We start from the raw sequence: 13024 nt of genomic DNA on the forward strand, positions 1-13024 counted from the left end.
TTCTCCCACTGACATCAATGATGAGGCACTATTCTGTCCACTGACACCGATTATCGGGCACTATTTCTCCCACTGACACAAATGATGGGACACTATTCCTCCCACTGACACCAACGATGGGGCACTATTTCTCCCACTGGCAGCAATGATGGGGCACAATTCCTCCCATTGGCACTAATGATGAGGGGCTATTCCTCCAACTGATACCAACAAACATGCATTATTCTTTCCACTGACACCAAAGATGGGGCACCGACAGCATTATCTACTCCCACTTGTCACTAGGGTTGCCACCTCATCCCTTTAAACCAGGACACATATAAATTACACAGGTTCTGTGGCTGATTAAGGTGGTCATTAAACTCACTGGGTGCCTTATGTGCATTATATTAGCCTCAGAACCTGTGTAATTAATATGTGTCCTGGTTTAAAGGGATGAGGTGGCAACCCTACTTGTCACTGTCCGATCCCCTCTAAAGTCTGGGGCGCAGTAAACTGGCTCTTTGTTTGAAAAGCTTGGAGACCCCTGCATTAGAAGAAAGATTCCAACTAAGGAGAAAGGAGAGACAGGAGGATGTTTTGTTTTCCAAGAGAGACACTCAGGAAGCTATGCATAATTCTAAGCACAGCTTCAATATCATCCAAATAGCCCAGGTCTTGTTTTTTTTTTTTTTTTTTTTGTCCATTATACTGTTTACCATCTCCTCCTTCTCTGTAGAAGGAAGACCAGGCAATCAGTGCACGAGCAGCAAAGAACCTATTCTACAGGAAGTCGCAGTTTCCAGACGGACCGCATTCAGAAACGGACCGGAAGTGATAGTTCCCATGCCATAACCGGCTTTATTGGCTGCAGTTTTTATTTATTTTATTTTTTATTCTTCTCCCCTGTGTCTTTCAGTCGCCGATCATGTTCTGTAAGTCGTTCAGAGTGAAGTCACACAGTGCCTTGAAAAGCTCGGACAGGTAATAATGAGTGTTTTCTGTACTTTTGTCATTGCTCGGTGTGCTGGAGAAGTATGGACAGGGTCAGAGACATGTGTTTTAGTTGTGTTCAGGAAGGCCAGGCAGAGGCAGTACGGTTTAATGAGGGGTATAGGAAATTTGCTTGTATATTTTTTGAAGAGTTTTTTCGTATGTTTGTTTTTTCTGGTGGGTGCAGATAACCCTCCACAATAGCTGCTCTGGTCTCACATGCTCTTTCACATTTCATTGTTATACAAAAAAAAAACACTTTGCTTGTGAGCCGAGGCAATTGGCAATCTAATACTGCATGTGTCATTAGGGAATGGTTTTAGGTAAATAAAACTTTAGATCTTTTAACCACTTTACCACCGGAGGATTTTGCTGTCTTCCGTCCAGGCCACTTTTTGCGATTCGGCGCTGTGCGACTTTAACTGACAATTGCGCGGTCGTGCGACGCTGTACCCAAACGAAATTTACGTCCTTTTTTTCCCACAAACAGAGCTTTCTTTTGGTGGCATTTGATCACCTGTGCGATTTTTACTTTTTGCGCTATAAACATAAAAAGAGCATTTATTTAGAAAAAATAACAATATTTTTCACATTTTTTTTATATGAAAAATTAAAAAAAATTTTGATTTTTACATATTTTTGGCCAATTTGTTTTTTGCTACATATTTTTGGTAAAAAAAAATCACAATAAGCGTATTTTTATTGGTTTGCGCAAAAGTTATTGCGTTTACTAACAAAGGGAAAGATTTCTGTCATTTTTGGTGGTTTTTTTTTTAACGCGTAATGGCAGTGATCTGCGTTTTTTTTTTTTGCGGGACTGCGACATTGCGGCGGACAGATCTGACCCTTGACTGACATTTTTGACACTTTTGGGGTTACCAGTGACATTACTGCAGTAATCAGTGCTATATATATGCACTGTTACTGTAAAAATGACACTGGCAGGGAAGGGGTTAATTTTATTGGAGAGGGAGGGGTTAATGTATGCCTGGTGCTTACTGACGTGTGGGGGGGGGGGGGGAGGTGACAGAGTGACACAAGGACAGATCCAGGGTTCAGCTATGTTGAACCCTGCAATCTGACCCTGCCTGTCACTTCAGGGATCTCCAGACTCGATCCCCGACGATCAGGTAAGAGCAGCGGCGATCGCGCTGCTCCTCCCCTGGCACGACTCCCGCTGTGACTGAAAACAGCGGGAGCGAGCCTCCGGCGGCGCGCGTGCGCCGCCCACAAGGGGCGGAGTCCAGCGACGTAGGTCTACGTCGCTGGATGGGAACGAGCCACTTTGCTGCAGTAGCAGCAAAGTGAGCGGGGGTAAAGTGGTTAATGTTTGTTTGGGTTGGTATTAATAAAAATGGGCTCATAGGCTAAAACAATAGTGGGGTTGGGGTGTAATGGCAGACTATTGTAGAGGCATTACAGTACTGAAAAATTTGTAAGCCCTGGTTCACACCGATGCGTTGCGGGAAACGCACAAGAAGCCCTGCATTTCCCCTCATCGTGCTCGGCGTCCATGTGATCTTCTGCGGGTGTCAATGTTTAAGGACATCTGAAACAGATTGCAAAACGCACTGCGATTGCCAGAATCGCATCGCATGGATGTTCAGGTGCAGGGAAAAAAGGGTCCTGCACCATTTTGGTGTGGATGGGATTTGAGCTATAGAAAATATATAGCTCAAATCGCACCACTCAGCCATCGCATGTGATGTGCACAGGAATGCAGTGTGATTCCTGTGGGAATCCCATGCAATGTTTTGCACGCAACAGTGTGAACCTAGGTTAAGCATCAGGGATGAGTTGAGGAGTGTGGGGATTTCTAGCCTAAACATACATGAGAAAGCTGTCACCTATACTGGGCCGATCATTCGGGGCCATGGTGTGCCGTATATTTATACATGCCCCTCGTATATGTGCAGGGCGGATGATTGGCCCAGGACAGATGGCTGGGCACCAGTGGGGGAAAATGATAGTGCTTGATATCATTTTCTATTTTCCTGGCATCAACATGGCAGCACACGGCCACATATGTGCTGTCTTGGTTTGGTGCTAGGAAAAGAAAATTGCAGTAAGTATTTTCCCAACCAGGGTTTCTCCAGAGATTGCTAATTTAACCACTTAAGCCCCGGAAGATTTTACCCCCTTCCTGACCAGGGTTTTTTTTGCGATTTTTTTTTTTATTTTTTTTTTACTGCGTGACTTTAACGGACAATTGCGCGGGGCCGTGCGATGCTGTACCTAAACGAATTTGACGTCCTTTTTTTCCCACAAACAGAGCTTTCTTTTGGTGGTATTTGATCACCTGTGCGATTTTTTTTTTTTTTTTTTTTTGATCATGCGCTATAAACAAAAAAAGAGCGTAAATTTTGCAAAAATAACAATATTTTTCACATTTTTTTTTATATGAAATTCCCCCCCCCCCCCCCAAAAAATGTTAAAATCAAAATTTTTTAACATTTTCAGCCAATTTGTTTTATGCTACATATGTTTGGTAAAAAAAAAAATCGCAAAAAGCGTATTTTGATTGGTTTGCGCAAAAGTTATCGCGTTTACTAACAAAGGGAAAGATTTCTGGCATTTTTGGTGTTTTTTTTTTTAACGCGTAATGGCGGTGATCTGCTTTTTTTTTTTTTTGCGGGACTGCGACATTGCGGCGGACAGATCGGACCCTTGACTGCCATTTTTGACACTTTTGGGGTTACCAGTGACATTACTGCAGTAATCAGTGCTATACATATGCACTGTTACTGTAAAAAATGACACTGGCAGGGAAGGGGTTAACTGTATTGGAGAGGGAGGGGTTAAGTGTGTCCTAGGGGCGTGTTTCTAAATGTGATGGGACATGGCTACTAGTGTAAAAACAGAGATCAACGGTTCTACATAGTAGAACCGTCTGATCTCCATTTTTACACAGGGGAGAATGACAGGCGGCTTGTTTACATTAGCCGCCTGCCTTCCTCCGTCTCTACCGACGATCGCCGAGTGACCGGCGGACATCGGGTCTGCTGGTCACACGCACTGACTGCTTAGTGAATGAGCCGCGGCGGGCGCGCGCCTCAGCAGGCGCGCGCTCGCCCGCTATTGGCTCACAAGCCGGTGACAGGCTAGTGACGTATATATACGTCACTTTGCCTGGCCGGGGCTGACCGTCGCAGTATATTTACTTGCGGCGGTCTGCAAGTGGTTAAGCAATTTCTGCTACTCCAATAAGTAACCACTGAAAACAATAATCTTTTTAGCTTTCTGTTAGGTTCCATTCTCAATGAATGCACGCAAAAGCTTGTATGTTTATGGAATGTGTACAAAAGGCACATCGCCTTGCGGTGCTGTTCATTTTTAATTGCACCCCAAATACATCAAGCAGATGTGTATTTTTTGGGGTGCGTCAAAACGTCCCACACTCAACGCCTGAAAAGGTACAGGAGCTTCTTTGATGTGTGTAGGGCAGCCTGTCCAAATTAATGGACTGTCCTATGCAGTGCAAAAACACATGTACATAATATGCTAGGTGTGAGCCTAGGCTAAAGGGGGATTCTAACCACTGACTATCACTAGTGTACTATGAGCTGTAGATATAGTACTCTTACCGGGGGTTCCCTGAGACCTGAATGTCATTTCAGGTGTTTATCTGTTTTCAAAAGTTCGAGAGATGCTGAAGTAGACAAATGATGCCATATACCTAGGAACATTCCAAATTCCGTGGCCCTAAGATTGGGGCATGGAAATGAGAGGGGCTAATTGCAGCATGCCAAAATGGAAGTTATGGCATAATAGTGGTTGTGGCCAAATATGGGGCTAATAGTGCTGCAATATAATAGCTATTGGCCTTCAGGGGATTAAACAGAAGTTAGAGCGTCTACCCAAAACTAGTAACTGTAGATTCTCCATACCTTAAAAAAAAGAAACTTGTAATACAAATGCATTAGGAGCCAGTAGGCATTGCATACTATTCATTATGTAATACATACCTTAGAATGAAGCTGTTCGAGTGGCGCCTGCACACCGCTGTCACCACTGACATTTTCCCCTCTAGTTTCTTCCCGGGTTCGTGGGCTCCGGAGCTGTGATTTTCTGGAGCTGCGATTAAGTCACTCTTGTGCGGCAGTTGCCGTTCATGGATGGGGCTTGGAAGGAACAGCATCCGTGGCCATTCCTTCAGAGCGCACGCGCCAGTGATGTCACTGGCTGCATGTAAGGTAAATATCTCCTTAACGGTGCATGTTTAGGAGATATTTACACTATCTATAGGTAAGCTTTATTATAGGCTTATCTAATAGGTAAATGTTTGCAGAGGAAGTTTATTTCCTCTTTAAAGCATCTGAGGGGGATAGTGTAATAATAATCCCCAGGTATTTAAATGAGGACAGCACCCTAAGGGGGCTTAGTGTGTGGCTGCAAGAATTGCCCGTAATATAAAGGGCATCAGGGCCCATTTTTGCCATTAATTTTGAGGCCTGAATACAGTGGGTACGGAAAGTATTCAGACCCCCTTAAATTTTTCACTCTTTGTTATATTGCAGCCATTTGCTAAAATCATTTAAGTTCATTCTTCTTCCTCATGAATGTACACATAGCACCCCATACTGACAGAAAAACACAGAATTGTTGACATTGTTGCAGATTTATTAAAAAAGAAAAACTGAAATATCACATGGTCCTAAGTATTCAGACCCTTTGCTGTGACACTCATATATTTAACTCAGGTGCTTTCCATTTCTTCTGATCATCCTTGAGATGGTTCTACACCTTCCGTTGAGTCCAGCTGTGTTTGATTATACTGATTGGACTTGATTAGGAAAGCCACACACCTGTCTATATAAGACCTTCCAGATCACAATGCATGTCAGAGCAAATGAGAATCATGAGGTCAAAGGAACTGCCTGAAGAGCTCAGAGACAGAATTGTGGCAAGGCACAGATCTGGCCAAGGTTACAAAAAGATTTCTGCTGCACTTAAGGTTCCTAAGAGCACAGTGGGCTCCATAATCCTCAAATGGAAGACGTTTGGGACGACCAGAACCCTTCCTAGAGCTGGCCGTCCGGCCAAACTGAGCTATCGGGGGAGAAGAGCCTTGGTGAGAGAGGTAAAGAAGAACCCAAAGATCACTGTGGCTGAGCTCCAGAGATGCAGTCAGGAGATGGGAGAAAGTTGTAGAAAGTCAACCATCACTGCAGCCCTCCACCAGTCGGGGCTTTATGGCAGAGTGGCCCGACAGGAGCCTCTCCTCAGTGTAAGACACATGAAAGCCCGCATGGAGTTTGCTAAAAAACACCTGAAGGACTCCAAGATGGTGAGAAATAAGATTCTCTGGTCTGATGAGACCAAAATAGAACTTTTTGGCCTTAATTCTAAGCGGTATGTGTGGAGAAAACCAGGCACTGCTCATCACCTGTCCAATACAGTCCCAACAGTGAAGCATGGTGGTGGCAGCATCATGCTGTGGGGGTGTTTTTCAGCTGCAGGGACAGGACGACTGGTTGCAATCGAGGGAAAGATGAATGCGGCCAAGTACAGGGATATCCTGGACAAAAACCTTCTCCAGAGTGCTCTGGACCTCAGACTGGGCCGAAGGTTTACCTTCCAACAAGACAATGACCCTAAGCACACAGCTAAAATAACGAAGGAGTGGCTTCACAACAACTCCGTGACTGTTCTTGAATGGCCCAGCCAGAGCCCTGACTTAAACCCAATTGAGCATCTCTGGAGAGACCTAAAAATGGCTGTCCACCAACGTTTACCATCCAACCTGACAGAACTGGAGAGGATCTGCAAGGAGGAATGGCAGAGGATCCCCAAATCCAGGTGTGAAAGACTTGTTGCATCTTTCCCAAAAAGACTCCTGGCTGTATTAGATCAAAAGGGGGCTTCTACTAAATACTGAGCAAAGGGTCTGAATACTTAGGACCATGTGATATTTCAGTTTTTCTTTTTTAATAAATCTGCAACAATGTCAACAATTCTGTGTTTTTCTGTCAGTATGGGGTGCTATGTGTACATTCATGAGGAAGAAGAATGAACTTAAATGATTTTAGCAAATGGCTGCAATATAACAAAGAGTGAAAAATTGAAGGGGGTCTGAATACTTTCCGTACCCACTGTATGTGCCATATGTATCAATTATTTGCATTGCTGCTCCTAATGAGATGGATGCATCTCGCATATACAGAATAAGGTCATCTGCATACAGACATTTGATGTCCGCTCTTTATCCCATGGTGATGCCTTCAGGAGAGGAGACTGCCGAAGCCTCAGTGCTAGGGTCTCAACCACTGCAAACAGTAATGGAGAGGACACCAGAACAACAAGTAATTCTCCTGCTCTCAAGTGCTGTGCTTAAGGGAAAAGACTTCATTGATAGCGTCTAGGTTCTTGCTGCCCTCTCAGGACCATGGGTATCCACATATACTAGAAAACAAGAGAAGAGGGCACCAACCTAGTGCAATACCGTAAAAACATTTATTGAAGGGTAAAAAGAGTATCATACATCATACTCCCAAACGCATGTTGCAAATACGCATATAAAATCCTAATACAGTCAGGTGACCTCCAGGACATGGATTCTTCCAGTGCTGCAGAAGGGCGGGATGGCGTCTGTACTGGTAAGGCTGACACGTTTCAAGGGAGGATCCTCTTTATCAGAATCCATGTCCTGGAGGTTACCTAACTGTATTAGGATTTTATATGCATATTTGCAACATGCGTTTGTGAGTACGATGTATGATACTCTAAATGTTTTTACGGTCTTGCACAAGGTAGGTCGGTGAGCCCTTTTCTTGTTTTCGTTTTTTTAATGGCGAGGACACCCCTGCCTGATGCCTCTGTGAAGTTGTATGGATGGGGACAATAAACCATTAACTAAAAGACTGGATTTAGGATTTTTATAGATAATACAACCCATTTTTGAAATGTATTACCAAAGCCAAAGGAACCTATCGCAGTCATAAGGAAGGGCCACTCTATAGAATCAAAGGCTTTCCGCAGTATCTAACGAAGCTAGTGCACACGACTCAGGCAAACAATGATGAGTTGTACTATTATTTGTGTTCTATGGATATTGATAGATGTGGACTTTCCTGTTCTAAAGCCAGTTTGGTCTGGATTAATTATACTTAGAATTTTTGCATTAGGTCGCCTGGCCAAGATTTTCGCAAGTATTTTTTAGTCTATATTTAATAAACAAAATCAGGCAATAGGACACACAGTCAGCTGGGTCCTTATCAGGTTTAGGTTTAAGGACCACCATGGCAGAGTACATGGATGGTGGCAATCTCCCCTCCTGGAAAGCTGTAGAATATATTAGTAGGGGCAACAATATCCAGATATCTACAATTTATCTCCAAAGGTAGATTATCCAGTTCCAACACATTCCCTTTAGCCATGGATGCTGAGAATCATTTTAAGTCTCCACTGCCAGCGTTTGGTAATGTTGGAAGCATTTTTATTAAAAGTGAAAAGGTTTTTAAACTATGTACCTTATATACTATAGTATGAATATATTAGTGTTTTAGGTATTAGTGGCGCCCAAATACCAGTAATTAACATTAACCACTTACCTACAGTGCACTTTCACCCCCTTCCTGCCCAGACCGATTTTCAGCTTTCAGCGCTCTCACACTTTGACTGAGAATTACTCAGTCATGCAACACTGTACCCATTCAAAAATTGTGTCCTTTTTTTCACACAAATAGAGCTTTCTTTTGATGGTATTTAATCACTACTGGGTTTTTTATTTTTTGTGCTATAAATAAAAAAATACTGAAAATATTGTGAAAAAATGCATTTTTCTTTGTTTCTGTCATAAAATTTTGCAAATTAGTAATTTTTCTTCACAAATTTTGGCCAAAATGTATACTGCTACTTATCTTTGGTAAAAATAACCCAAGTAAGTGTATATTATTTGGTCTTTGTGAAAGTTATAGAGTCCACAAGCTATGGTGGGTATCATTGAAAATTGATCACACTTGATCACACCTGATGTACTGAAGGCCTATCTCATTTCTTGAGACACTAAAAAGTCAGGAAAGTACAAATACCCCCCAAATGACCCCTTTTTGGAAAGTAGACATTCCAAGGTATTTAATAAGGGGCATGGTGAGTTTTTTGAAGTTGTAATTTTTTCCCACAATGCTTTGCAAAATGAAGATTTTTTTTTTTTTTTTTTTTTTACAAATTGCCGTATTAACAGGTTATTTCTCTCACACAGCACATGTATACTTGCAACTACACCCCAAAACACATTCTACTACTCCTGAGTATGGCGATACCACATGTGTGAGACTTTTTCACAGCCTGGCCACATACAGAGGCCTAACATCCAACCAGCACCGTCCGGCATTCTGGGAGCACAAATTACACATATAATTTCCTGACAACCTATTGTACTTTTGAAGGCCCTGGAGCACCAGGACAATGGAAACCCCCATAAAATGACCCCATTTTGGAAAGCAAACAGCCCAACGTATAATTTTTGAGGCATAATGAGTCTTTTGAATATGTCATTTTTTTCCACAAGTTTTTGGAAAATGTGGAAAGAAAATGAAAACACATTTTTTTTTTTTTACACAAAGCTGTCCATTTATGCAATATTTCTAACACATAACATGTACATAGCAAAAATTGCACCCCAAAATACATTCTGCTATTCCTCCTGAGTATGTCGAAACCACATGTGTAACACTTTTTCACAGCCTGGCCACATACATAGGCCTAACATCCAAGTAGCGCTTTACACAAAGTTGTCCATTTATCCACTTTAAGACTGGGCCTATTTTTGACACTTGGTGTTTACAAGCTAAAATCATTTTTTTTTGCTAGAAAACTACTTGGAACCCCCAAACATTATATATTTTTTTTTAGCAGAGACCCTAGAGAATAAAATGGAGATCGTTGCAATATTTTTTATCACACCATATTTGCGCAGCAGTCTTCCAAATGCGATTTTTTTGAAAAAAAAAATCACTCTTTTGATCTAAAAAATAAGAAAACAGTAAATTTAGAAAAATTTTTTTCCATAATGTGAAAGATAATGTTACGCTGAGTAATTAGATACCCAACATGTCATGCTTCAAAATTGCGCATGCTCACAGAATGGCGCCAAACATTGGTACTTAAAAATCCCCATAGGCAACATTTTAAAAATTTCTGCAGGTTACCAGCTTAGAGTTACAGAGGAGGTCTAGGGCTCAAATTATTGCTCTCGCTCTAACGATCGCGGCGATACCTCACATGTATGGTTTGAACACCGTTTACATATGTGGGCGGGACTTGCGTATGCGTTTGCTTCTGCGCGCGAGCTAACGGGGACAGGGCGCTTTAATTTTTTTTTTTTTTTTTTTTCCTATTTATTTTATTTATTATTTTCTTATTTTTACACAGTTTAAAAAAAAAAATGTTTTGATCATTTTTATTCCTATTACAAGGAATGTAAACATCCCTTGTAATAGAAATAGGCATGACAGGTCCTCTTTATTGTGAGATCTGGGGTCAAAAAGACCTCACACCTCACAACTACACTAAAAAAGAAAAAAAAAAAAAAATTGTTGAAAGAGGAAAAAAAAAAAGCAAAAAAAAAAGCGGCCCTTTAAACCGGTTGCTAGGCAACGTCTTTTGACGTAGCTCCGGTCCTCCAAGACCATAGAGTTGAGTGAGGGCCATCTTGCCCTCACTCGACTTCCTGTCTCTGAGGATCCGGGACCGGATAGTTTTCCCCGCTGCCGGCGGGTCCGGTAAGCTGGGAAAACGTCTGGGACGCGGCAGGAGGGGGGGGGGGCACCTCTTCCCCTGCACCGTAAGGGTAATTCCGCGGCGAATCTGCCACTGGGACCACCCTTATCTGAAAGCCGACCGCCCGCCGTTTCAAAAAATACCGGGGTTATGGTGGCTATCTTCTGCCATAACCCCAGTATTTAGCTTTTAATGGCCGACGCATATAGTCGTTAGGCGGTCAGTAAGTGATTGCATGTATATGGCAAACAGGTGACGATGACTGATGGGGTGACAGGTGACGATGACTGATGGGGTGACAGGTGACGATGACTGATGGGGTGAAAGGTGACGATGACTGATGGGGTGAAAGGTGACGATGACTGATGGGGTGACAGGTGATGATGATTGATGAGGTGACAGGTGACGATGATTGATGAGGTGACAAGTGACGATGATTGATGGGGTGACAGATGACAATCACTGACCGGGTGACATGTGACGATGATTGATAGGGTGACAGATGACGATGACTGATGGGGTGACAGGCGACGATGACTGATGGGGTGACAGGTGACGGTGATTGATGGGGTGACAGGTGACGGGCGATGGTGCACGGCGGTACTGATGGCAGTCTCTGGTGACCGGTGAATTTTAGGCTACGTTCACATGTGAGCGTAGCGATCGCAGGCAGAATCACTGCGATTCTGCCCGTGATCCAGAAATCATTGCAAATGGCGGGACGCCTGTGCGTTGCCCGTGATTTGCAATAGCACCCCAAACGCTGTGCGATGTTGCTGCGATTTCCACCTGCCAAATCGAGGTAACATCAAGCAAACAATGCATGACGCCCCAAAGAAGCTCTTGTACCTTTTTTGGGCGTCATGCGATGTTTGCGCGATGTTACTGCGATTCGGCAGGCTGAAATGGCGGCAACATCGCACAGCGTTTTGGGTGCTATTGCAAAAAACGGGCAACGCACAGGCGTCCCGCAATTTGCAATGATTTCCGGATCGCGGGCAGAATCGCGGTGATTCTGCCCGCGATCGCTGCGCTCACATGTGAACGTTATGGGTGTCAATTTCTGGGCACTGATGAGGTGACTGTTGGGTGACAGGTGACATTGGGGGGGGGCTGAGGACTGTGTGGGGGGACCTTTATTAGTGTGATTTTACTTTTGCAGGTACACAGAGCAGTAACTCACTATTTCTAGCTCTTCTCCCCTCATACTGGAAACTGTGTGAGGGGAGAAGAGCTAGTAACAGTCAGTTACTGCTCTGTGTTTACATTTTGTGATCGGCTGTGAATGGATTCACAGCCGATCACTTAGTAAACAGTCACTGTCAGTGACTGTTTACTACCGCCGGTGACAGCTGTGTTCCTACGGAACACAGTGCCACCGACATGACCGCGCTGCGCGCTCCCGATCGCGCATGCGCGGTCATCTCCCGGGCGCCTTCATTGTGATCGGCTGTGTCATTGGAACACAGCCGATCACGTGGGAAACAGCCATGCCTATTGGCTGTTTCCCCCCTGCCGGTGACCGGCTGTGTCCCGGGGACACGCCGACACCGGCAGTGCACGGCGGCGCGACCGCGATCGCGCGCCTGCCGTGCTTGAATGGGCGGACGTCATATGACGTCCGCCCAGGATAATAGCCGCACCGTCCCGCCGTCATATGACGGCGGGCGGGCGGTAAGTGGTTAAGCAACCCTAAACAGTGGCTGCTAATGATGAAAAATGCTTTGCTTTGCCTAACAGAGACCCGACCCCTTACATAAATAAAGGGAAAAATTATGGTGTGTGAATTTTCTCTGCACACTAGGCACACTAATACCATCTGAACATGAAATGCTAAACATGAATGGGCATTATATCAGGGGTCTCCAAACTTTCTAAACAAAGGACCAGTTTATTGTCCCTCAGATCTTCGGGGAGGGGGGGGGGGGGAGTTAAAAACGTCCTGGCGTCAGTGGGATTAAACAATGTCCTATCTGTAGTATTAGGGGCGGAATAGTGCCCCACTTTGTTTCCTTTTATATCACTTGACCCTCCCTTTTAGATTGCAAGCTCTAATAAGCAGGGCCCTCTGATTCCTCCTGTATTGAATTGTATTTTAACTGTTCTGTCTGTCCTCATTTTGTAAAGCAATGTGCAAACTGTTGGTGCTATATAAATCCTGGATAATAATAATAACTGTTGGTATCAGTGGGAGGAATTGTGCCCCATCCTTGGCATCATTGAGAAGAATTGTGCCCTGTGTTGGGTGTCAGTGAGAGAAATTGTGCCCAATCTTTAGTGGCAGGAATTATGACCCATTGCTGGAGTCAATGGATTGAATAGTGCCCCAAGG

General features: G+C 43.8%; 1 protein-coding gene across 1 annotated transcript in view; it reads left to right on the forward strand.

The window, feature by feature from the left end:
• Positions 1-765: 765 nt before the first annotated feature.
• Positions 766-13024, forward strand: part of EIF2D (eukaryotic translation initiation factor 2D) — a 130367-nt gene continuing 118108 nt past the window's right edge. The window contains exon 1 of the mRNA XM_082246737.1: positions 766-963. Coding sequence (XP_082102863.1) covers positions 908-963 — 56 coding nt within the window. The 5' untranslated portion in view covers positions 766-907. The remainder of the gene's footprint in view (positions 964-13024) is intronic.

The sequence above is a fragment of the Pelophylax lessonae genome, assembly GCF_965119305.1.
Source record: "Pelophylax lessonae genome assembly, chromosome: 2".
Taxonomy (NCBI): Eukaryota; Metazoa; Chordata; class Amphibia; order Anura; family Ranidae; genus Pelophylax; species Pelophylax lessonae.